Here is a 27030-nt window from a genome sequence, read left to right on the forward strand (position 1 = left end):
CATGAAATATTTCAGCAAAAAGTTCGTTGTGTTAATTTCACTAAAGATACCTACATTACTTTGTTTTTTGTTTTACCATACTATTTACCCAAGATAACGTGGTGTTCTTTGATACCGTACTAATTTCGAAGTATAAACACATAAATCAACCAATAGCCATCCTAAGAAATCCTGAAAATCAGTTACCAGTAGGTATTTGCTGAAATATTTCGTATCAATTTTAAAACAGTTCTAATTGTAATTCGGTTTTTATTGATGTAGATTCCGCAGAGACGTGGAAATTTTATAAATGAGTGGAATAAATAACATGGTAAATTCTTAATAACTTTATTCGTTAAAAAATTACAGTAACAATGGAACAGCTTGAAACGGAAATCAAAGTTGAAAATTGCCTAAAAATAAATAATTCTTGGAATAACCTGGGTTAAAATTCTTATCGAATTTTGATTTTCATTCCGAGCTGTCAAATATAAACTAATAACAATAACAAACTTACATGAGTCAAAAATTCGTATAAAGCGTCAGTTTTTGGCAAAAATACATTTTCTTCTAACGCTGTTGCTAGGCGTCGCAAAACTACACTATGTCGCGTCAAAATGAACTAATTTAACTAGTAACACTATATTTTGCAACAACCAAGTCACTGACCTGTAAACAAGTGGATTACACCAGTGATCCGACCTATTTTGCGTGTCATAAACTTTGATTTTATGTTTTATTTTTCTTAAACTGGCAAATTAAAGACGCAAAAGCAAGAATGGTGACTGTGCAACTCCGAGTAAATGAAATGCAGATGGCCGACAGACTATACATATTTTCACGCTTAATATACAAGTTTTTCTAATACACTGCGGTTTTATTTGATGAACTGAATTCAGTGTTCCTCAATTCTCAATTCTCATTCTTTTGATCCTCTAAATAGGGCTTAAAAACGTACCCTTTTGGGATAGGTAATTCATACGCTCGATTCTCGCACATTTCACCATAACGTTTTTACGTCTTATCCACATCAATATAGGCCCATGGCAGTAACCTTTAGTTCAGAGGTTCCCAAACTTATTTCGTCTAACACCCCAAAAGGTCACAAAAAAATACAGGGGTAACAGGGGTAAGGGCGCGGGTGAGCAAATAAATTCTTTTAGTTCTATCACCCACTTTGAAAAACAGTTATTTTGTAGCGGGCCCCATTTTGTTTTTCACCCTAAAAACCTCAATTACATATTAGTCTTGCCTAATGAAGGCACAAAGGTGAAGAATTTTTCTGGGCCCCTTACCGCCCCCCTCTAGGCCTCCAGCGCCCACAAGGGGGCGTTATCGACCACTTTGGGAAAGAGTGCTTTAGTCCATCAATTAGGTTGCTAACAATTTTTTACATTAACTTACTTGTGCAACACTTAAATAAACCCGACACTATTCTTTGGAGACAAAAATTTGCTCATGATATTCTACTACGCATATCACATTTTCATATTGTGTACGACTTAAGCTAAGTTTACACTACGACACTTTACACGGTACACACTGTATAGACATGAAGTAATTTTCGTATGGTGGTTTTTGGTTTGGTGGTCGGTCATGCGTACTCAATTATTTATATTTTTACCTTCTAATTTTCTGTAAAAGTTTCTTGCAATAAACGAATTATGATTATTATTACTTTAATTATTTATTTTAGATTAATTATTATTTCATTTTTCTTTATTTATTTATTATTATTATATTTTATTTCATTATCATTTTTTATGAATTACTTATAAACGCGGGTTTTAAAAAAAAATACGTGTAAGAGAGCCCTTTGCAGCCTACTTGCAAAATAAACGGTTTGAATTTGATTTGAATTTGAATTAGGTGACACGAGCGTATAGTACAGACACTTCGTGTATACACTGAGTCTGAGTGTACCGTGTAAAGTGTCGTAGTCTGCCCGAGCCTTTATATAACTTTGTACTAACCAGCACTTAAAAATAAATTCGTGCTAAGAAATTAAAAATATATTAAAATATAATACGTGAATCCTGTATAAGTCACTTGTTAAGCTACCAGCGTTAAAGCTGCTAACAAATAGGAACTAGCTCGCGACGATATGATATTTCACAGGCCATTTCCTGATTAGTTGAAATGTAAAGCGATAGGCAGGGCCGGATTTAGAGATCTAGAGGCCTAGGGGCAACAAAGGATTATGTTTGCACAAATTACTATAGGTTAAGGTACAGCGAAAAAAAAATATCAAAGGAAAAGTTATTTACTACTCGGAATTTGAAAAAGTCTCTTTTATGGGTGCCTCTGTAGTCCCGGATGCCCTCCCCTAAATCCGGCCCTGGCGTGGCGATAGGTTCTAACTGGTTTAACGCCCTGTGATTGGTGTTGATCACTTCAGCGGAGGACCCTTAAAGTTTACGCTTTCCCTTTGGATTTCCTGAAAAATAACATGGAGGTGAGTGTAATATAAACTGTTGCGTCAAAAAATATTAATTTACGGCTATCCCGCGGGGTACTTGCAATTTTCGGAGATAAAAACTATCCTAATGTGCTAACTATCCTTAACTAACTAGCCAGGAATTTATACCACAAATGTTACTACTTAGTGCTACTATAATACGTACTTCTTTGTATGAGAATGGTAACATTTACTTATTTAGATTTGTGGCACTTGTGTCATGTGTTCATCATCATCATATCAGCCGTGGGATGTCCACTGTTGGACCCATGCCTCCCCCATATTGGTTGGTTGGTTACCAATACTCGTCACGCTAGGCAGGTGGGTTGGCGAGCGCAGTATACTTATATTTAATACTTGTATGTGAAGAAAGCCAAGAAGAAGCTCCATCTTCCGGTATTATCGCTCAGCCAGTTCCTACGTCGCCCACGGGACGTTATACGTCTCTTTGTTAACGGCTTAGAAAATTGTTCAGAATCTAATATTTTTTATTGAATTTTTGCTCAGAAGTATAAGAACACAGGAGGAGGCTGATTTCATGCAACCAATGTGCTCTGTTGCAAGTGAAGTAGGTATACTTACTTTCCGGCCAGCATGTCTTGTATCTCCGCGAAGCTCTTGCCCTTAGTTTCGGGAACAAGGAACAGCGTGAAGAAGAACGCGCCCACGCAGCACACACCGAAGATCCAGAAAGCCACGTACATGCCCAGCGCCTCCGAGATCGGACCGAAGTATCTGCGAAGAGAAATTTCCATTATAATAACAAGAATCAAGCTAATCAGTAGATCCCGGATTTTTGTGGCAATGGCGTCACAAAAGGGTAGTTTGGGGAGTAAAGGGAACGGTGTTAATTCAAATTAATACGGCTATGTAAATGATGATGATGATGATGTGAGTGTGAAGACGGTCCCAAAGACCATCTCATCGTCCAAAAACATCTACGTTAAAAAAAAACACCAACAACAACGAGCGGACACAAAAACCAAAACGGGTTTAACTTAAACCTAACGAAATTTTTTATTTGTCGTAATTACTTGTAATATATTTTTATATAGGTATTAAATTTTAATTTAAAGAAAGAATATCATTTATTCGTAACAACATGGGAAGGTGGGTAAAAATAAAAACAAAATAAAATAAACATCCCATGGTCCCAAATCAGCAATCTGCCGGTCTTCCTTTGGGACCATCTTCACACGCATCATCACCATCATTTACACAGCCGTATTAATTAACACCGTTCCATTTACTCCCCAAACTACCCTATTGTGACGTCATTGCGACTGATATCCGGGGTCTACTAATCAGATGTTCCGAATAATCCAATCCTATCGCATTTTCTTGGAAACGTATTTCTCATGGCACTTTAGTTAGAGTCAGTACCCACCAAGACGAAGAAGAGAAGGTCGCATCGATAGATCGATGATCGATATATGTAGAGTGGTTAACACCTAAGAGTTGAGGACTCTATTCGATTTTCGTTTACATTAAATCTAATTCCATTCTCTATATAATTTGATCGCGGAGGTTATAACATCTCAGTGTGTTATAGGTACTTTAAACTTGTGGTTTGACAATTTGTCATTAATAAATAAAGTATCCTATTTATTTTTAGTATAAACATGCTACTCATGAATGGAATAATTCATAGACACATCGGAAGTAGTTGTGTGTTCCGAATTTTCACGATTGGGACGGATTAAGGGGCGGCCACATCGCTGCTTAAAAAACGGTGACGGTACGGAATCGCAGTGACGCATCGTATGCGCACCGTTTTTATTGCATACTCTGCACACCGCTGTTTAAAATACGCAAACGGTGCGTAATCGCTGTGACGTGCCATAAACGTCAGCAGGGCTACTACGAAACTCGTACCGTCCCCCTCGCTCTCGTATTAAATAGTTATGAGCTTCGAGTTTCGTAGTAGCCCTGCAGGACTTTACCGGTGTTTTACCGCATGCTCTCCACCAAAAGTCGTGACGTTTACGGCACTTCACTGCGATTCCGCACCGTCTGCGTATTTTGAGCAGCGTTGTGGAGGGCATGCGATAAAAACGGTGCGCATACGATGCGTCACTGCACTGCGATTACGTACAGTCACTGTTTTTTAAGCAGTGGTGTGGCCGTTCCTTTATTCAGGGTGCACGGAGCTTCCTTTATATGCACTCGTGAAATAGGGGTGGGGGATGAAAAGGGATAGAGGGGAAGTGCGACTGCTCAAAATAGGATGGTCGTAACGCGCGTTTTTAGGTGTTTTCTTCGTTTTACTAAAACGAAGTACATATTATAAAAATGTAGCGTGTATAGAACACTACTAACCTAGTGACCAAGAAGGAAAGAGCCCAGCAGAAGGCAGTAGCCATCGGGGAGGCTATCGCCTTCACCTCGATGGGCATCAGCTCGCCCATGACGGCCCAGGGCAGGGGACCCAGACCCACGCAGTACGTGACGATGAACACGACGAGAGACAGGATCGGCAAGAAGCCGATGGAGTCAACTGCTGGACTGTCCAGCTCGTCAAGGAGGAAGTACATGCCTAAGAGAGCCTGGAAAAAGATAAACGTACAGATAAGCGAGCAAGTTATTAAGTTCGACTGATTCTGTTTGAGGATTGTTACATTGTACCAATTAAAGACGAAGGTACCATCAGCCAAATACGTGGTCTACCAATTTTTAAACAAGTTCCTATCAAATGAATACCGTAAACTGCTTCAATTTTGCCCCCTGGCTCCAACATTGCCTGATTCGATTTGGAGTCGATAACTTAGCACTCTTATAGGTTTGAAACTTTTATCTACACGGGAATTATTATTACGGGGGGATAAAAGTTTAAAAACCTAAAAGGGTGCTAGCCATCGACTCTAAATTGAATCAGGCAATGTTGGAGCCAGAGGGCAAAGTTGAAGCAGTTTACGGTATGTCGCTAAATTTGAACTTTCAAGTAGACAGACACGTCTATTGGCATTCCTATTGTTTTATGACATACAAACGATTATCAACTTAAGGGTGGTAGACCACATATTTGGCTGATGGTACGAGCGCAAAGGGAAAAAACCTTCAGTATCAACAATGGTACTGCTTAATTTTTCCGTTCTTATACTGCAGTTAGTAGTTGGCAATGAGGGCTATCGCGTATGAATTCGCCTCTAGAGGCGCAAGTGTAGCGTGAGGTCTCCGAAATGTCAAATCTCATAGTTATTGGGTGAGCTAAATGGGTTTATTTATAATTAGAATAATTTTGTGAATATTTTGCATTACCTGAAATTAATTATGGCAATTATGCGTTACGGGGCAATGAATGTCTGTGTTTTGAGACAGTTTTGTCTTTCGGAAACTTTTGTCCTCCCTTTTTTTCGAACAAAACGGGAATACGCTAGGTTTTAAGGTGTATTCAATACGATTTTAATCTAAACTTTGTTTTCACGCCCGTAATAACAGACTTTGAAAGCCACACTTAAAAACCTCACGCAACAGTGGCGCCATCTAGAAAGACAAAAAACGATAGCCCTCATGACCAGTTCATTCCAATTTTTATTATTTCATAGAAAAACTGTTGTTAGTAATATTATTTGGCAGATGATTCATTTTACAACAAATTTTAAGGACAGAAACTGAGCCGTATACTAAGGTTGGAATTTAGATAGATGTTAGAACTGCTAGCAGAAAAGTTGGTTAGGTTAGGTTAGAACTGCGACCCTTACAGATTCAAACTGTTACCAGAAAAGTAGGTTAGGTTAGAACTGTGACCCTCGCACAATCGAACTGATACGAGAAAAGTAGGTTAGGTTAGGTTAGAACTGCGACCCTTGCAGAATCAAACTGTTACCAGAAAAGCAGGTTAGGTTAGAACAGTGACCCTCGTACAATTGAACTGATACCAGAAAAGTAGGTTAGGTAAATTGCAAAATAACTCATATTCAAGTGATTTTACGTGAACTAAGTTTTATGTTATTAAAAAAAATGAAACAATAAATTACGGAACGTTTACCGTAAAATAATACAACTATGCAATGAATCATCGAACAATTAAATATATATGAATTAATATTACTTTTAATGACAATTCCACGAATTGAATTGTCGATGAAATGAAAATACTCTAAACGTTGACTTTGAAATAAAAATCGATTATTTAAGTGTCGGTAATTTGATGATAAACCACTCACGAGGCCAATCGTGGTACCGCAGGAGGAGATGAGAAGCAGCAGACGACGTCCAAGTCGGTCGACGACGAAGGGTGTGACGCACGACGCTCCCACCTGCAAGGACGAGACATAAACCATGTTAAATGACGTTGTTAGGGCCTACGCTAGCTGAAGCGGTTTGCATGATAAGCGGGTGGACGCTAATGGAAAAAAACCGGCCAAGAGCGTGTCGGACACGCCCGAAATAGGGTTCCGCAGCCATTACGAAAAAGCTAAGTAATATTTTTCTAAGGATTTCGTATTTTGTACGGAATATTCCAAGTTTAGGTATATTTTATACCTTAGGCTGCTATTTACTCTTAAACTACTAATAATTATCAAGAAAACATAACCGTTATAGTTTTCCTTGTAAGTTTTAGATCCACCGGTTTAGATTTTAGAGGGGGGGGGAGGGGGACGCTCGATGTTAATGAAAATTTGCACTTTAAAGTTGAATATTTCGCAAACAAATAGCTGAAACGAAAAATCGTTTCAGCAACCCCCTAGTGGTTTTAAAATACCTATCCAACGATACCCCACACTACAAGATTGGATGAGAACAAAAAATCACCCCCACTTTACGTCTATGGGAAGTACTATAAAAAAACATATTTTTTTTTTTTTTTATTGTACCATTTTGTTGGTTTAGTTTACGTATATATTCGTGCAAAAAACAGCTTTCTAGCATTGATAGTCCCTGAGCAAAGCCGCGGACGGACAGACAGACATGGCGAAACTATAAGGGTTCCGTTTTTGCCATTTTAGCTACGGAACCCTAATAGTATGATCGGCGCTAACTGCACGCGTCTCGAGCGACGGAACTTACCTATTCCCGCACCCGCAGACGTGCGCCCGCGCAGGGCACCCGCGCCAGTTACCACATGCCCTAAGCTTAAGTCGGCGTTTCAGGAACATGTTAAAAATCTTTTCTTACTAAACTATTTAAATGAGCACGATAATACAGTAGCACTTCCTGACCTGAACACAACCAATGATGATGGTGGCAATGGAAGAGTCAAGATCGGAGCCGGCAGCTTCGAAGATGTTGGTCATGTAGAAGAGCACAGCGTTGATACCGCAGAACTGCTGGAAGAACACCAGGGCGCAGGAGATGTAGAACGCCTTGAAGTTACCACCTTTGAATACGTCGGCGATCTGAAACAATAAAATTGATATGTTTTTTGTTATTTTTATTTTTTTTCACCCTAATGAATGAGAAAGGAATAGCATCTGTTTCAAAAGCGAATGCGGTTAAGGTACAACCTGTAATTGTTGACCTGGAATGAGCGACAATAATGTCATGTCATTTAATTGCCATGAAGGTTTCAATCTTTAGGTCGTGCATTATTCTGTGTGTGTGTGACAGTTTGAAATCGTGAACCCAATGTGGGAACACGCACTCCTAAACTAAAGTTTAAAGAAAGACGTTAAGAGACGGCTGTTTGTGACCCACCGTGGCAGTCTTGGCCATAGAAGCGGCGACGTCACTGGCCATTATCTCCAGCTCAGTCTCCACGCCGGTCCGGGAGCGCCCGCGGATCGTCATCAGGCACTCCGCAGCCGCCTCGCGGTTGTCTGAAGACCAGGAGTGTACATCATCAGTTTGTGAATGATAAATGAAATAAATAAAAAATAAATACCTCGGTACATTTGACACCAATTGACCTAGTCCCAAAGTAAGCAAAAGCCTGTATTATGGATACTAGGCAACGGATAAACATACTTAAATAGACAGATACACACAGAAATACATAATTATTAAACACCCTAGACTCGAGAACAAACACTCGTTTTTCATACACAAATCTGCCACGACCGGGAATCGAGCCCGGGACGTAGGACTGTAGCACGCCAACTGTTGGCCGTAGACCAATGAACTGTCGCTTGCAGTATTCCCCGGACCGATATGACCTTCGAGCCTTCAAGAAAAGAGTGACTCTCATGGTGTTGCAGATGTCCATGGGCGACGGTAATCGCTTACCATCAGGCGATCCGTTTGCTCGTTTGCCCCCTATTCCATAAAAACAGACATATTCCACGCAGTACATCCTCGCACATTATTGGTGGAAACCATTGGAAACGCAGGCGCAGGCAGTAGGCAGTTTGCAGGTGGTAGGACCTTGTGCAAGGTCCGCCCGGATTGCTACCACCATCTTGCTCGCTAATCCTGCCTTGAAGCAGCACTGTTGTGTTTCGGCGTGGAGAGTAAGACAGCCGGTGAAATTACTGGCACTTGAGGTATCCCATCTTAGGCCTCTAGGTTGGCAACGCATCTGCAATACCCCTGGTGTTGCAGATGTTTATGGGCGGTGGTGATCTCTTACCATCAGGAGACCCACTTGCTCGTTTGCTATCCAGTCGAATAAAAAAAAAGGCTCTTTCGATCCTTAACTTACTCTTAGTGAGATGGTAGATGGGCGACTCTGGCATGAAGAAGAAGGCGATGTCGAAGGCAGCGACGACGGCGACGCCGACGTAGGCGATCGCGCTGTAGGAGACGAAAGGACCGACGGCGTACACCAGCAGGAAGCCTAGCACGACGAACACTTGAAGGAAGGAGCCTAGCGCGCCTCGGACGTCATCCTGAAAAAAAAAAAAAGTTGGAAATCCCCGACATTATCATTTCAAAGTTCAATATCTCAAAAACGGCTGAACCGATTTTGATAAAACATGTCTAAGAAACATTGCTAGAAAACCTGCTTTCGAATTAAAAACCGCATTCAAATCGGTTCACCCGTTTAAGAGCTACGGTGCCACAGACAGACACACACACAGACTCACATAGCGGGTCAAACTTATAAGACCCCTCTTTTTGCGTCGGGGGTTAAAAAAGGGCCCCAGAAAAATAGCGTTGCGGCTTGCCGTAACATTATGCCCCCACTTTACACTATTCCATGTTCGTATTTATTATTTCCTTCTAATTTATTTTTTCTCTCTCTCTCCTCTCGAATATCTCTCTCTCTTTCTCTCTCTCTCTATCTCTCAAAATACAAAAGTATATATACACACACACACACAGTGTAAAAAATAAACGTACATTTACTTCTGCAGCTGACGGACGCAAATTACGTCAAAATAATGCCGAACGATATACATAATATGGATATGACTATAATTGATTATAATAAATAATGTATACGATATAGCAAATTCAGAAGTCAAATATCGTATTATAATTAGACTTCTCTATCACACGTTCTAATGAATGTGTTATATTAATACCTCAATATGTGAGTCATTGCATGTGGATTAATTATGTTAAGTAGGTCAAATTAACACATTTTGTTTTGTTCGTAACTGATCTATTTTACTTGAAACAATGGTTAGGTGTTAGCTAAGAAGATCCGTGAATTAGTGCAGACTAGTAGAAGATAATATTAGCCGACTTTAGAAAAGGAGGAAGTTCTTAATTCGGTTGTATTTCTTTATATTTGTTGCCTCAGAATTTCGTGATTTATGAAATTGAATTGTGTTCTTGTTTAGTAGGCTATACTATCCGTTTGGTTAATTTAACTTCTGAAAAATACTGTCCCTGAGAAAGTACTTTGAAGTCGGTTTTTATTAATATCATTTTACTTTATTAAAATGAAGAAAAAGAAAAAGAGTGGACCTTCGATGTTATAGTCGACTATAAATACCTATTTCGATTTTACACAAGTTCAAAGGTAATCGAGCCAATTGCACGCTCATAAATTTAAAGGTAAGTAAATAATTCAAAAAAGATTATGATTTATGTGTAAGTGGAGGAGCGCTGGCTACTACATGAAAACCTAATGAACACAGATATTATTTTATGCACATAGGAACATAGTTACCGCGCACGTGTTAGTGACGAGTAGAATACTTCGGATGAAATCGTAAAAAACGATAACCCACGACATTTCTTTTGAAGCTATTGCCATCTCTCTAATTTCTCACCAGAACGCCATCCGACGAAAGGGTATTTTTTTCCCATTCCAAATGACTTCACAACAGCTGAAATAGTATTTTTATTTATATTATTATTAATTACCGTGGCTATCTCAGCGCAGTACATAGGCGACACGGTGAAGATCATGCCGACGGCCACGCCCCAGAAGATGCGGCCGGAGTAAAGGAAGGCCACATTTGTGGCCGCAGCGATCAGGATCCAGCCCACAAACAACGGCACGGACGACAGAAGGAGGGACCACTTGCGGCCGATGCGGGCTGCCAGGAAACCTCCGATGAAAGGACCTGGAAATGAAAAATATTGTGCTGTCAGTACCTCCACCACCATATAAGCCGTAGGACGTCCACTGTTGGACATAAGCCTCCCCCATATACCTCCAGTTGCTTCGGTTGGAAGCGGCCTGCAGCCACCGTAAATCCCTTGCGATTTTAGGCTGCGTTCCCACCAGAGATAAGCGAGGATGCGTTGCGAGGAATGTGTTTGACATGAACCAGTAGAAACGTTTCATTTACCTAACCTCGCTCCGCTGAGCTGTTTCCACGAGCTGTGCTCTTCACTTATATAATTCAGTCATGTTAGCGTCTTCTTTTATACATAACATATTATTAGTTTGATTAGTTTAGTCTGACTGGACGGATATTCCTGCAACACATTATTTGTCAACCATAATAACGGGTGTGGCCTGTAATATGAGCAAATAATTAAAACATAGAACATACTCGTTAAAATGAACAACATTAGTTCAGCGACTTTTAAAAATAATTAGTTTTTTTAAATTTTTATTACACTTTAAAGTTTATTCGAAGAAGCAATGTAAAGCAAAATGCTTGATGTTTGTAGCGTGACAGGCGACGTCAGTTGTGTTCTAGGATGGCGTACATTGATACAGTATTTAATTTGTATGAGAAAAGGTAAATCTAAAGACTCCATTATTTTTAAAAGTCGCTGAACTAATGTTGTTCAGTTTGACGAGTACGATCTATGTTTTAATTATTTGCTCGTATTACATAACTATAAAAATCCTGAAAAATATTAACACATTCAGGAAAACTACAGACATAATATATAACTGACCGAATATAGCGCCAACGGTGAGGAGTGAGCCGATCCATGACTCTTGATCAGTCGTGATGATTTCAGGCAGCGGGGAGTCAGTCAGATTGGCCTCTTTCAGTTTGATGTTGACGGGAGACGTCCATCCCATGGAAAAACCAGTCGAGGCTATCGCTATGTTAGCTGGGGAATAAGAAAAGAATAAGATAAGTACATGTGGAAAACAAACCTACGCGGCAGCGTGTCCGGTCAAGTTAAAATAAAATACATACTCGTATTATAAGTACCAAAAAAATCTGCATGACAACGCAAAAAGCAAATGTAGAAGGGCTCATTGCGTAAAAGTCAGTCAGTGTTTTGTTTGTAGATTAAATTCATTAACTAGTTTACAGTCATAGCTAATGCTGTATTTGATTAGGTGCGATACTGATTACAAAGCAAATATTATTGGACGGGTTTGCTGAAAAATTCACTGTCATTACTATAGGTATGCGTCATGCATACCTATAATATTAGTTAGGTTAGCTACTGTAGGGTTTTAAATTAAATAGTCAACCCTCGGTTATAAACATTGACTTATGTATTTTTTATAGGTTATTTTTCAGAGGAGGCCTGGTCTGGATATTTGTGTGAAGATATCAATATTATACAATTTTGAATCAGTAGCCCAACATAAACTAAACGATAACGGGCACTAAACCATACTGGGGTGGGCACGGCCCACTTGCTCCCCCCCGCTATATGCGCCTGGTTATAAATAATAGTTACATACATTTAAACACTACACAACCTATTAGCACTTAGCTCGGGAGTTAAAGAAAGTCTTAATTAACCTCAGACACTTTTTAGCATGCACAAGCTTTGCTTAATTTGGGACTAGGTCAATTAGTGTCAAATTGTCCTGTGCTATTTATTGTGGTCCTTCTCCACAAGTTGTTACGGTGCCACGCTAGTGAAGTAGGTACCTACCTGTCTCCTGAAGCAACAATGTCAATAACTATTCGGTAGGTGCTGGCCACACAAGGGCCGGGCAGCGTAAACAGGCCAAGTTACGATAATTGAAGCATTAGGTACTCCATGGTTTACTAGAGTACGTTTTTACACAAACAAAGCCTCTACAAACTTACAGTACATACAACTAGAATGTTCATGTCGCTCGGGACTCGTCGGTTTTCTTCGTTTTCCTGAAGATGCAAATGTCAAAGAAAAAGAAAAACGATCTTCTGTTTCGAGTCCCGAACGATATTGCAAAGTAGTGTAAGTAAGTGTACCTACATGCAAACTTCGTTTATCTTATATTATAATTATTTAGTTTTTACGGTTCCATAGCCAACCAGGTACCCTTATAGTTTCGCCATGTCTGTCCGTCTGTATGCCTGTCCGTCCGCGGCTAACCTCAGAGACCGTTAGTACTAGAAAGCTGTAATTTGGCGTGAATATATCAGTCACGCCGACAAAGTAGTAAAATTAAATAAATTATTTTTAGTGTACCTCCCACATAATGTATGTCGTTATGTGCCCAATACGTTCTACCAAAATATAGCGTGTCATGTCCTCATGTTATGTTATGTTATGATAACACTTATCTTACCCTCCCATAGGTTTATCAAATTATTTAAAAACATAAAACATAATGACGTTGACCTTTGCACCATCCCATAGTATTTAGATCATTATCACTTTAGACACACATGGTATGTTTAAAAAACAAACTTAACAATTGACCTCATGTATCCGAATTTACGCCATAATGTGATTGTTATTATCAAAACAACATGATATTAATGATAAATTGAAAAATAATTGAATACAATAATAAATAATGGTACATATTTAATTTATCGATCATTGTCTGTTAATGCTGTTATCAATTCCTAACTTCCAGCCATAGTTATTCTAAATATGGGAATTTAGATTTAATTTAAGTTTTTGGGAACGTTATTTTCTCCTTTTTACCTGCTTGTACTTAGGTTTAGGTAAAAGCCATGGTGGGCTCATGTTTAGACCTATGGCCTCTCATGCAGAGCATCAAGGGTTCAAACCAGGGCTCGCGCCTTCTGAGTTTTTAGGGTTCCGTACCCCGTTGTCTGTCCGTCCGTCTGTCACCAGGCTGTATCTCATGAACCGTTATAGGTAGAGTTGAAATTTTCACAGATTATATATTTCTGTTGCCGCATAACAACAAATACCAAAAACAAAATAAAATCAATATTTAAGGGGGGCTCCCATACAACAAACGAGTTTTTATTGGCTAATGTCTAATGTTGTATAGATAATGGTACGGAACCCTTCGCGCGCGAGTCCGACTCGCACTTGACCGGTTTTCTAAATTGAAGAGCGAAACTAATTTAAAACTAATTTTACGGTCAGTGAAGGAAAATATCGTAAGGCAACTTGCATAAATCTGCGTAGCGATTCAATGCAGTGTGTGAAGCTCCAAATCAAACTACGGCCCAGAACCCTCTCATTCTGAGAGGAGGCTTACGCTGCGGCTCCACTGAGGCGGAGACGAGCGGAGCGGAGGAGACGTGTAGGAAGGGTTTGATGATAATGAGGCGGAGACGGGATGTGGATTCAACTAATATGATTGGTTGATCCCTACACGTCTCCTCTCCGCTCCGCTCGTCTCCGCCTCACTGGAGCCGCAGCCTTCGGCCCAGCAGTGGACGTATATAGGCTAGGATGATGATGATGATGGCTTAGATATTTCACATCGAAAATACAAACTGAAACATAGATGCACAGAAAAACCAGAAAAAGAGACCAGCGCTGGGAATCGAACCCAGGTCCTCAGCATTCCGTGCTGCGTGCTATACCGCTACACCACCACTGTACAGGAGTAGGTACATACCCAAATTTCTCCTATGCACCATATTTCAGCTTGTTTGTTTCTTATTTAGTCACTTAAGCAGCGACACTAGCGAAATCTATGCTTTAGCCCTCATCTAGAAACTTTCTATGTTTCAGTTTGTATTTTCGATGTGGATTTTACGGGATGACCGTAAAAGTAACAAAATTTGGAGTTGAAAAAAAATACAAATAGACTCCTAAAACCAATTTTGACTTAGATATTGTAATAAATCTATTTTAAACCTGATACTAAGTCCAGTAACAGCATGATTGTCGTTATTCGTGGCCTCCATTGTATGAGTCTGTCCACCTACGTCAGCTTTAATGGATACATCCTGCCTATACTATTCTAAACTAGCTGTTGCCCGCGACTCCGTCCGCGTAGAATTCGTATACCGCTATCCCGAGGGAACTATGAAATTTTCCGGGATAAAAACTATCAGGTACTTATAACTTTAAACCAAATTTCATCCAAATCGATTTAGCGGTTTAGACGTAAAGCGGTAACAGGGCCAATCAACTATTTTACCGACACTTTGGGCGTCTCCTGCGTTACCAAAATTGTCTCTGGCGTTACCAAAAAATCGCACTTCCAACAAGATATTTCACGGTTTAATAGGTTGAACTTACGTAGGATGGCATGTATTCATGTACACCATTTATTAAATTACAGAAAAAACATGTTTACTTACAAAAGTCTGCAATTGTTTGAAAAATGTTGCGGACAGATTAGTGTCGGTAAAAAAGTTGATTGGCCCAACAAAGAATCAAACGAACAGACTTACAGACCTTCGTATTTATAATAATCTAAGTGGGATAGCCATAGAGATGGGGTAAAAACCATAGGATCCTGCAAACCCGGATAGTGTGTTCACTAAGTGTGTGATAGTGGGTTTTTTACAGGATGCTTGTTCGTAAATATTGAAATAATTTTGCCACTAAATCGGATTAGAGCACGAAGAACAGGGACTATTGGGGACGAAATTTTCTCGAAAGGAGACTGCAGATCGGCAGAGTAGCGTAGGACATCCACCAACGAGATGGTTAAAGATGGTTAAAGCTGCTGGTTTACGGTGCATGCAGGATGCTTCCAACCGAAGCAAGTGGAGGTCTATGGGGGAGGCCTATGTCCAACAGTGGACGTCCTACAGCTGATATGATGATGATGATGAATTTAAATTCAGGTAAAGCAATGGCTAAGCCGTGGTGGCCTAGTGGTTTGACCTATGGCCTCACAAGCAGATGATCGTGGGTTCAAACCCCGGCTGGCACCTCTGAGTTTTTCGAAATTCATGTGCGGAATTACATTTGAAATTTACCACGAGCTTTAAGATGAAGGAAAACATCGTGATTAAACCTGCACAAACCTGCGAAGCAATTCAATGGTGTGTGTGAAGTTCCCAATACGCACTGGGCCCGCGTGGGAACTACTGCCCAAGCCCTCTCATTCTGAGAGGAGGCCTGTGCTCAGTAGTGGTACGTATATAGGCTGGGATGATGATAGTAATGGCTGACTCACTGACTGACTTATCAAAATTCAGTCCAATAATTAAAAAAAAATCGCATATTTACGATATTGACAAGAAATTATAATTTTGTAAATTTCCACGGGATGGCTAGCGTAAATTATTTATCAAGACGAATCGTACCAACTTAATACGACTGTACCTACATTTCTAAATATAACTATTACAATGTCTATTTTAACCAGCACCATTGTATTCACAGATTCAGCAACCAGAAACTGTAACACAATGGGGTCAATTTATCACTGCTATTTGGAAACGAATGATGTAGAGCCGAAATTTTCCAGAAACGTGGAAATTATCTACTTATTTAACGTGATCTGGATATTTCTGTACGTAATGTATTTGCAGTATTCTAATCGTAGGTGTTCGGAAGACTTACATGTGAATCAGAATACGGGTCTGCGCTCCAAAACTGGAATTGTCAATGTGGAGACGATGACATTTGTACAAATGTTAACTTATTTATAAACTGATAATCGAAGTCATAAATATCTTTATCTATACCCATATAGTAAATCCTCAATTATGCGTTCAAAAACCATAGGTAATGACCAGCATTACGACATTGGATTCTATTATGAACACGGCTGTATCGTAATGGTCATTACGAATGAGATCATTACAGCACGGGGGGGGGGGGGGGGCGAGACCACGTGCAGCAGCAGGTCATCGCGCGCGCAGCGGGCGCAGCTCGTGGGGCAGACGTACCAACCTGGTTCTCGTTAATGCAGGTCATTCTCAATGGTTCTTGAACACATGATAGAGGATTTAATATATGGATATAGATAAAATGTTGTATGCAACTGTACGTAATTAGGCCTTAAAACACTCATGTGACCCTATTATGAAACTGGGCTACACCTCGTTTCATAAACCCACACTCGTGTTTTAAGGACGCCTATTACGATACAGTTGCATAAAATACTATTACACTTTAATACCTTGTCACTGTAAGCTTTCTATCAATTTTATAAAAAACTTTAAACATGAAGTGACAGCGCCAAGGTAGTAAAGTAAACATGTCTTTGACCTTGACTGTACTAGGGTACAGTGCAGGACATCATTTGGGTCCTTATCGGCTCGCATATTTACTTATCAAAAGTCCGATTCTCGAGTCCTTCGAGCCTTTGGCGCGCCCCTATTTTTTTTCTTTAAAAGTAGGTATTTATTTAGTGCCTACTACTTTATACGATTCATTTGTTTACTTTTGAGCTGTCAGTTAAAAATTTATTTATTTTAGAAGGATTTACACCGCGAGCGGACCCGTTGCAATGAAGGTGAAGTTCAATGCCGCGCGTGCGCACGTGCGTCGCCGGAAACAGACTATTATCCACGCGTTTACCGATCACGGTAACGAGTTCGTTCCCAACGTGAGCGCAAACGAATTATGATTAGCTCATAGAAAAATACCGGGTGTTTCCTGTAACAGCGGCAAATAATTAAACTCTTAAAACTGTAAAACTCATACTCTGCAACTTTAAAAAATATGTACCTAATATTTCATTTATTTCTAACTGGATTCCCTTTATCTTGCATAATATCGATTATCCGAAACACACTTCGCATAACCGGTATCACATTTTTTTTGCCGAATGATACTTTTGCATAATTATCAGTTCGAATAATAGTCATTTCGCAGAATATTAAATGGCAGAACACGGTTATCGCCGAATATACTTCTGCAGAATATTAAATAGCAGAACAATAGTTTCGCCGATTTTTATATGGCATAATGACATAGCGAAATACTAGTTTGCACAATACAATTTTTACGGAATTTCAAATAGTGCTGACCTTAACATGGCATAATGACATGGTTAAAGGAACGGACAGCTGCCATAAAAATGGGTTAAGGTTAAATTACTGAAGGCTAGCCAAGTAAGCGTGCTGTGGAAGCAGCAGGCGTACCGCTAGAACAGAACAGCAGCTACGTAAGTAGGTTGGGTTAGGTTAGAACTGCGGCCACAACAGAAGCGAGCGTGCTGCGGCAGCGGCCAGCGAAGCGCCAGAATCTGTCTGCTTCCAATAAGGGTTAGGCTTAATAATAACTTTAATTTAAATCCAAGTAATGTTTAGTAAAATTTTATTCTGGTTTTTATCCTTATGCAAACTAAATACTATGAGATATATTTTTCTGCGTAAAACTATTCGGACATAATAAATATTATTCTCGTCGATATTATGCCATGTTAATATTCTGCTTTCCAAAATTATGAGAAATGATAGTATGCGTAAAAATATATGAAAAAAGTTCGGTGATATGATGACTCTGCTCAAGGTTGTTATGTGAAACGAAATTATGACATTCGATTTTCTGCAACATAATAGTGAACCAACGCCTCCATTTCATGATTTTGACCAGTTTAGGTAGATCATGAAATTCCTAGGCATATCATGAAACGCCGCCATATCGGTTCTGGCACTTCGTCGGCCGCTACCGCGGCACAATTCATACTAAACACTCCTCGCTTCATACCTAAATTCGCGTCGTACCTAAATTTTTCTTTTTTTTCGGAATATCACGATGTGACCGGTATAGAGCTAGGAATATCGACGAATGCGTTGCTCTAATCGATCTGCCGAATTGTTTCTCAGGCACATCGTGATCGTGAATTTCGTGATCTGGCGGATTTTACATTCGGCCGCCGACATATCAATAAATCCAATTGAAAAACAACTTATTTTTAAAAGTTGTCCAAAAATATTGTTCAGATTAAGGATTTGAACCTGTAGAATTTATGTTATAGGGAACACCCGGTAGAGTGGAGAGACATAATTAATTACCACTCCGTCTTTCCGGGAAAAATGCCGTTTCTTTTGCTCTAAACAACAATGTGGTATCGATTTGCGCATTTTTATAGAGATAATAAACCACCCGCAGTTGATACAGTGTTAATCTGGCTTGTAAAGGGATATCAATGATATGATAAACTATGTTACATCGTACAATGCGATAATAGAATATAATATGAACATACAGATACTCTAAAACCACTTAGTTTCTGTCATTAAAATTAGTATAAATATTATACAATACAAAACAGTAGTAAATCGTCAACCTATGTAGCTCGAAAAGTAAATTTATGACTTTTTTAACGTATCGTTTACATTCGACGTGGCAGATCGCATAAGGATAAGACCGAAAGCTTGTAAAAGAGTATAATTATAATATGTATTTACTATCTAAAAAGTCCCGCCATGTGATTATAAAATATTTTAAACCGGAAGTGCGACATCAAATGTAATATCACATTACGCAGTTTACTGGTTAGTTAGTACCTACCTAGTTTAGTTTTTTTGTAATATGGCTCTGCCCATCGGAGGACTATTTTGCCAGAGTTTAGTGTCGTCATCATCATCTCGTCCTATATAAGTATATGCCACTGCATAGGCTTTCTCTCAGAATGAGAGGACTTGGGCCATAGTTCCCACGCACGCCCGTTTCCAATTGATAACTTTACACACAATTGAATCTCTTTACGCTGGTTTCACGTCTAAATTAAACAACATGTATATATCAAAGTTATAAAAAAATACTAATGAAGAGTACGCAACACTGGTAATTGGAAATAGTTCGGAATAATTCCGTTCCTCATTGAGGAACAAAACTTCTTAGTCAAATATCAAACTGATCAATTGCGGCGCCGCAATGTTCTATGTTCTTTCAATTTTTTTCCTTTGAATGTATTTTATCCTGTGTATTGAATCATTATCATCATCATCGTGTCAGTCGAAAGACGTCCACTGCTGGACATAGGCCTTCCCCAAGGCTCTCCACTCAGACCGGTCTTGTGCTTTCCGCATCCACCGCGCTCCCGCGATCTTAACCAGATCGTCGTACCTTCTTGTTGGAGACCTACCGACAGCTCGTCTCCCAGTCCGCGGACGCCATTCGAGAAGCTGAGGCCATCAGTCCTGCGAGGCACTGCCACTTCAGTTTCGCAATTCTTCGGACTATGCCGGTAACCTTAGTTCTACCTACTGCAGAACTGTATTGAATATCTTATCTTATCCAACTAATTACATTATACTTAAATGGGAAAGTTTGTGAAGATGTTTGGATGTTTGGAGGTTTGAATGTTTGTTACTCAATCACGTCTAAACCGCTAAACCAATTTAGATGAAATTCGGTGTACAAATAGTTTAACTCCCGGGAAAGGACAAAGAATAGTTTTTATCCCAGAAATTTGCATAGTTCCCGCGGGATAGCGATAAATGAATACTACGCGGGCGGAGTCGCGGGCGACAGCTAGTGAGTATATAAATGTTTCTCTCTCTCTCTCTCTCTCACACACACACTCACACACACACACATACACACACACACACACACACACACACACACACACACACACACACACACTCACACACATAAATTCATCTCCTAAAAGGGCAGAGTGGATTTATCCGAGTTTGAAGTTAAGCGACTCAATTGTAAGGAAGTAAAATAGAACAAGGGTCTTATTCAAACATAATATGGAATGAATGTAAATGTACTGACCGTAGACGTGCTACGCGTCTACGACACGACAGGTGAAAGTGCTACGTTCGTAGCGCCTGCGAGTGCTACGCGTGCTTGAACGCGTATGTTTTTTAATCGTTACTGTTGCACCCACAGGTATTACCTTATTATAAATGCGAAAATTTGTGTGTGTGTGTGTGTGTGTATGTTTTTACTTCTTCACGCTAAAACGGCTGAACAGCATAAGAGAAATTCGTGTCTGTACCCCTGTCCAGTGGTGGTGTAGCGGTATATCACGTGGCACGGAATGCTGAGGACCTGGGTTCGATTCCCAGTGCTGGTCTATTTTTCTGGTTTTACTGTGCATCTGTGTTTCAGTTTGTATTTTCGATATGGGTTTTACGGGATGACCGTAAAGTAAAAGTAACAAAATTTAGAGTTGAAATAAAAAATACAAAGACTCCAAATGAAATTTGGTATGTAGATAGTTGGGCATCTGGAATAACAAATAACAGTTTGTAGTCAACTTTATAGCTAGGCGCCTATTGTCATGCAATATTTATACGATAATTTCGTTGTGATGAGATCAGAGGTAATGGTCAGGAGGATGAACAATGATAGAGCGAAAATAAAATTCTTGACATAGGTAACGTATTGTTTGCCACAGTTGGCACCATATATAAAACAGCTTCTTTGTTTTTTACATTCGTCGGTACAATTCAGTGATATGATAGCAATGAACCGACGTTGGCCGGGTTATCGCAGAGATAATTTTTGTTTAATTAATTTTATACTAGGGACGAAACAGTTGTTTCCAGTGCGTTAAGTTTATCTTTAAAAACATGTTTAATCATATAGACGGTAACTAGAAAACAATGAAAATTAAATACAGAGAAGATAAGCTGGGCATGGGAATCAAATTCACCATTCTGTTACATGCTCTTCATAATAGTAATATTCCTCACTGGTTCTCTGCCGTTTATATCGGATTGAACATTTAATTTTCATCAGTCTGGACCATCAGTACACATCATGAATGATGGACTAAGCTGATGGCAGAACGAGTGTGTACTCGTCACCGAAGTCTACACCAAACCGAGCTACGGCATACCTACGCGGCGTTATTTCTCAATGTGTTCTCAAGACGTTTATTTTCAGTGCAAACTTTTATAGCTTTATGGGGAAACCGCTAAAGTAAATACAAAAATTAACAGTGAAAAAATGGAAAAATCATGCTGTTAGATTTAGTACTTGAAATTTCTTAATTTTTTTTATACGACTGGATGGCAAATGAGCAAGTGCGTCTCCTGATGGCAAGAGATCACCACCACCCATAAACATCTGCAACACCAGGGGTATTGCAGACGCGTTGCCAACCTAGAGGCCTAAGATGGGATACCTCACGTGCCAGTAATTTCACCGGCTGTTTTACTCTCCACGCCGAAACACAACAGTGCAGGCACTGCTGCTTCACGGCAGGATTAGCGAGCAAGATGGTGGTAGCAATCCGGGCGGACCCTGCACAAGGCCCTACCACCTGCAATCATCGACCTATGTACCTATAGACTGCATGTACATCAAAACGGCGCACAAAATTTGTTCACAGCCCAGATTTGTGAACCTTTCACTATAGTTTGTTGACGTCCGTGACAGTGGTTGTGTCAAAGTAATATATTGATGGTTGATGCGTCGCGTATTTTTCTCCAAATAACCAGTCTTGTGCCGTAAGGTACACAGATATGAATGAGCTAAAGTTACAAAAATACACGACTTCATTAACTTTTTTTTTACATAAAACTGACCGTGTTTGACCCCAAGTCACCAAGGAGTTTTAGTGCTAGTTTTAGTCTTAGTTTTAGGTGGTACTTATGGAGCCAAAATAAACCTTTCTTTCTTTCTTTCTTCCTTTTTATCTCGCCTGATGTGTTAAGTGCAGATGAGAATCTCCTTTTTTTGTATACTTCGTTTTTTTAGCATTAGACAAAGGGTAAACACGCTTGACGAGTCTTTTTATTGAAAAACATTAAAAAAAACAGTAACTATTATTGATGATACCAAAAGCATGTAAATAACCATATTTCCTTTCTAAATGTTACATAATTGCTGTGACTTATTTTTCAAAAGTGTTTTTCAATAAAAAGACACATCAAGATCGCTTACCTTCTTTCTAATGCTAAAAAAAATGAAGTATAGTTGACTGTTACTACTAAATTTCACCCAAATCTGTCAAGCCAAGACACTGAAGGGAGCGAGGCCAAGATTGAAATCCAACATTCACACAATCCAACATCCAACATCGTTTGGTCGGATCCGGCAAGCCTCTGCTCCGCTCTGCTCCAATGGAAGCGTACCTTTTATAACTTAGGTAACACGTCATTACAATACCATAACAACTTCTATTGGTTGACGTCACACATTGCGATGGTCATAAAGCCTCGCTCACGATACGCCATTCACGCAAAAACATTCCTTATTGCTGATAATTAATTGATACTTAATGATTGATAACCGTAGGAAATGTTTGACGAATTGAATACCGGTTCGAACCCCTAATCATGAAGGTCTCGCGATAGCGTTAAGGTTCCGTGGATCGTGAATTATTTTTTGTATAGTTTAAGGTTCTTGTTTTAATAGGCTCCTAAAATCCTAATAATTCAAAAAATTCTAGTAAAGCTCTAGAAGTATAAGAAAATATTGGAGACGTAAGTATTATTTCTTTCTCGAATGGCGTCCGCGGACCGGGAGACGAGCTGTCGGTAGGCCTCTAATAAGATGGAGTGACGACCTGGTTAAGGGATCGCGGTGGATGCGGAAAGCACAAGACCGGTCTGAGTGGAGAGCCTTGGGGGAGGCCTATGTCCAGCAGTGGACGTCTTTCGGCTGACATGATGATTTTTTCTTTCGTCAATTAAATATTAAAATATGGCGGCGTGACGTCACGACCCCCCACTCCCGAACTTGGACGCGCTTCACCTTTGTAATTTTTTAATTATAAATGCGAAAGTGTGTGTGTTTGTATGTTTGTCTGTCTTTCACGTCGAAACGAAGCGACGGATCGACATAATTTTTGGCATAGAGATAGTTTATGGGCCAGAGAGTGACATAGGCTACTTTTGATCACGAAAAAATGCACAGTTCCCGAGGGAAAAGCGCGCGATAACGGAATTCCACTCGGGTAAAAGCTAGTATTTTTAACCGACTTCAAAAAAGGAAGAGGTTATCAATTCGGTTGTATTTTTTTTTCTAATAATGTAACAACTATCCAATCTAACAAAAGAAACTATCCAATTCAACTAATATTTTAAATGCAAAAGTACTTATGTCAGAATGATGATAGGTGTGTTTGTCAATTTTGTAAAGTGAACTCCATCGACCATTCTCATTCATCTGTCAACATCATTATATAGGTATAGATACCAGTATAATTACCGTGTCGCATTTTCCCCTGCAACAATGACACAGTAATCATCGTCTCGGCCTATATTCGTCCTACAGGCGACAGGCCTCCTCTCAGAGGGCCTCTGAAAGGGCTTGGGTCATAGTTCGCACGCGGGCCCAAAGCGGATTGGAAACTTCAAACACACAATTATGTTTCTTCGCCGGTGTATACCGGCTTAATCTCAGAATGAGAGAGAGAGACGTCATAAAACTATGTGAAGCTTTCATAGCGAGGTTTTTAAATTAATTAGAATGAATCGATTCCTACAGAAGAATCCACTGTCAACATACCACAGGGTATGTTATTTATTAGATAGTGGCAATCGCTATCAGTTTTAGACCTCTCGTGTTCGTAAAAAGTGTTATATCTACGTGCGGAACCCTCTGTACAAAATATACTTGCGCTTAATATGTTTTAACATATCAATGGGATGTAACTATAAGAGAAACAATGGGATTCCATCAATTAAAACTGTGCCGGCCGTGGTCAAGAGAAGATATCCTCCTAATAATGCGAAAGTTATTGTATATAATATGTATGTGTGGGTGTGTATGTGTATTTGTTTTTACGCTAATACGGCAGGATGGATTAGTATGGTATGTAGCTAACTGGATCAGAGGAATAACACATGCTACTTTCTATTTGTGATGTTCGTATGGTTAACCCGAAATCTCAACAACTAGGTCTAAAAGAGATAGCGTAAAAAATTATGTTATTTTGAATAATTGCACCGGGTTGTAAAATTATTAAATTTTAATTCAAATGCCGGGTCTAATGGTTCATTATGTTACCAAGGCTTGTTAATTGAAAACGACTCTATCAGAAGTCGTAACTTAGCAATAAGTAAGGTGGTCAACTTATATAACTGGGCTATTCTTATTTTTGTGCACATAGTCAGTCACTACCATGGATGTTAACACTTTTGAAAAAAAAAAGATTTTCTTATGATGAACTTTACTCATCATTTCGGATATCTTCTACATAGTAATTAAGTCTTCCTGCCTTAGATCTTATGTGAGTAAATTAAGTGACGGATTTAAATGCGGTTTTTACCTACCATCAGTTGAGTGTGCGACGTGCCCCGGTTTCGTGCGGGTATAGTTTTTGGAAAATAGAGCTGAAAAATGTGAAGTGCCTTTGATTAGAGCCCTTTTCGAAAATTGTACCTCTGCTAAGCGACCACGTTAGTCATAAATAATTTGTGAATCCATTATTACTTTCTCGAAAAATTAGAAAACGTAATTAGATCAAAGTCAAATCTAGCTATTTACCTCGAGTATCTAGGTATTTGGTGGTTGATTTAACATTCGTTAAAGTTATAGTAATTCGATGCAACTCACTAGAGCATTAAAAAGTTTTGTTAAAAATTTCATTTTTAATACATGTTTTTTTGCTGACTGTACTTTTTGTTGACTGTACTTACATTGTCATCAAAGCTACATTTCCGTATCAAATTTCAAGTCGATGCCATTAACCGTCGAGGAGTTCCGTTCTGCAGAGACGATCCTGGCCAGACTACCAAGATATCACTACCAGATTATTGTATTGTCACCAGCTTTACATAAGTATGCCAAATTTCAAGTCAATCAGACTACTGGAAGTGGGTCAAATTTAGCTTCCAAAATTTGACCCAAACAAACAAATAACTTAAGGTACTTTTTGTTGACTGTACTTGCATTGTCATCCAAGTACATTTCCGTACCAAATTTTAAGTTAATCGGACTACTGGAAGTGGGTCAAATTTAGCTTCCAATATTTGACCCACACATACATAGATACATACATACATTAAACATTGCAAGTTAACTAAAAGCTTTTAATAAACAGGGCAAGTTGAAGAAAAGCTTGTAAAAATGTCGACACCTGTACATTACAAAATTTCTTCTCTATCTCTCATAAAATATATTGTTTTTCTAACCAAGTACCCAATCGATTCCATGTATAGTACATACATTTTTTCATGCAGATAACCTCCTTTCGCCTCCCACACTTTCAAGCCGTGATTCTCGATAATCTTTCTGAGGTTATCATTATTTATGTTATAGATACCACGATTATTAGACGATTTTATTGAAGGTCAAATATTTTATTACGCTATAATTTTATTATTTAGATTATAGAAAAACGTAATGTTCTCATATCGCGCGATTGCCTATCAGGTTCGTTGATAATTAATGTGTCTTAGATTTGACACGTGGCATAGGTTTAGAAGGACCTCTGTAGGTACAGGTAGCAGCAGAAGCCAGATGAGTAGTGGCGGTGCTCAAAATGATCTAAGCAAGAGACGTGTAGATCACTTCTGCTGCTGGCTGTATATGTCGCCGGGAAATGATTCAAAGGAGATCTGAACAAATCTCTAAGGGATATGACCAAATTACGCAGGATATTACAATAAAGAATCCATTTTATCATTTGCCTAGGTAACATCAGGAATTTGATGAAATATCTCAATTTGTTTATTAAGTTCAATATGAGTCAAATAAGGAAACTCGTTTTTTCATTGCACCAGAGTTGTTTATTGATTTGATAAAATCCTTCAAACGTGTTAGTGATTTAACGAATTTAACTGTTGCAGCAAGATATTAATGTTTTCGGACGGGTTGATTCGGTGCGACGTTGTGCAGTTTATATTATACGAGTAGTTAACAACAGCCCCGGATCTTCGATTTTTTAGAGGCGAGGCAAAAACTGAAAAATGCCTCCCCCACCCCGCGGCTTATACTTTTAACTTTACCATCATCATCATTTCAGCCATTAGACGCGCAATGATGGACATAAGTAGAGGTGAAACGTATTTACTAGAATAGTTTTTGGCTTGGACGCGTGAGTACGCGTTCCCGCCCGCGATTCTTTTAGCGTACGAGTATTTAGGAGTACGGCGGCTGACAACAACGTTCCGCCAACTTGAAAACAAGCTGTTATGTACACTTTTTAATTGAAAAATTTATAAAAATTGCTGACAGTCCTAAGCCTATATGAAGTATGAAGGGAAGTTTTTAGTCGGTATTTAATATAAGTTAAAATTAAAAAAATATGAAGTGTGAAAACTGAACTGTGGCGTGGAATTCGATTCGATTTTGTTCGATAATACTACTAAAAACGAGTACAATGTATTATACCAATCACGGGAGCCTATTTAAGGGAA

The 27030-nt window shown here is 39.2% G+C and overlaps 1 protein-coding gene across 3 annotated transcripts in view; it reads right to left on the reverse strand.

Annotated features, from left to right (window-relative positions):
- Positions 1-1738: 1738 nt before the first annotated feature.
- The window catches only part of LOC141442433 (facilitated trehalose transporter Tret1), a 62253-nt gene continuing 36961 nt past the window's right edge, over positions 1739-27030 (reverse strand). For all 3 annotated transcript variants that reach the window (XM_074107417.1, XM_074107416.1, XM_074107415.1), the window contains exons 3-11: positions 11627-11788; positions 10634-10836; positions 9018-9204; positions 8075-8196; positions 7600-7776; positions 6604-6696; positions 4757-4983; positions 3020-3172; positions 1739-2416 (exon numbers count right to left, since the gene is read on the reverse strand). In XM_074107417.1, coding sequence (XP_073963518.1) covers positions 2395-2416; positions 3020-3172; positions 4757-4983; positions 6604-6696; positions 7600-7776; positions 8075-8196; positions 9018-9204; positions 10634-10836; positions 11627-11788 — 1346 coding nt within the window. In that variant the 3' untranslated portion in view covers positions 1739-2394. The remainder of the gene's footprint in view (positions 2417-3019; positions 3173-4756; positions 4984-6603; positions 6697-7599; positions 7777-8074; positions 8197-9017; positions 9205-10633; positions 10837-11626; positions 11789-27030) is intronic.

This window comes from Choristoneura fumiferana, chromosome 25, assembly GCF_025370935.1.
Source record: "Choristoneura fumiferana chromosome 25, NRCan_CFum_1, whole genome shotgun sequence".
NCBI classification, from domain to species: domain Eukaryota; kingdom Metazoa; phylum Arthropoda; class Insecta; order Lepidoptera; family Tortricidae; genus Choristoneura; species Choristoneura fumiferana.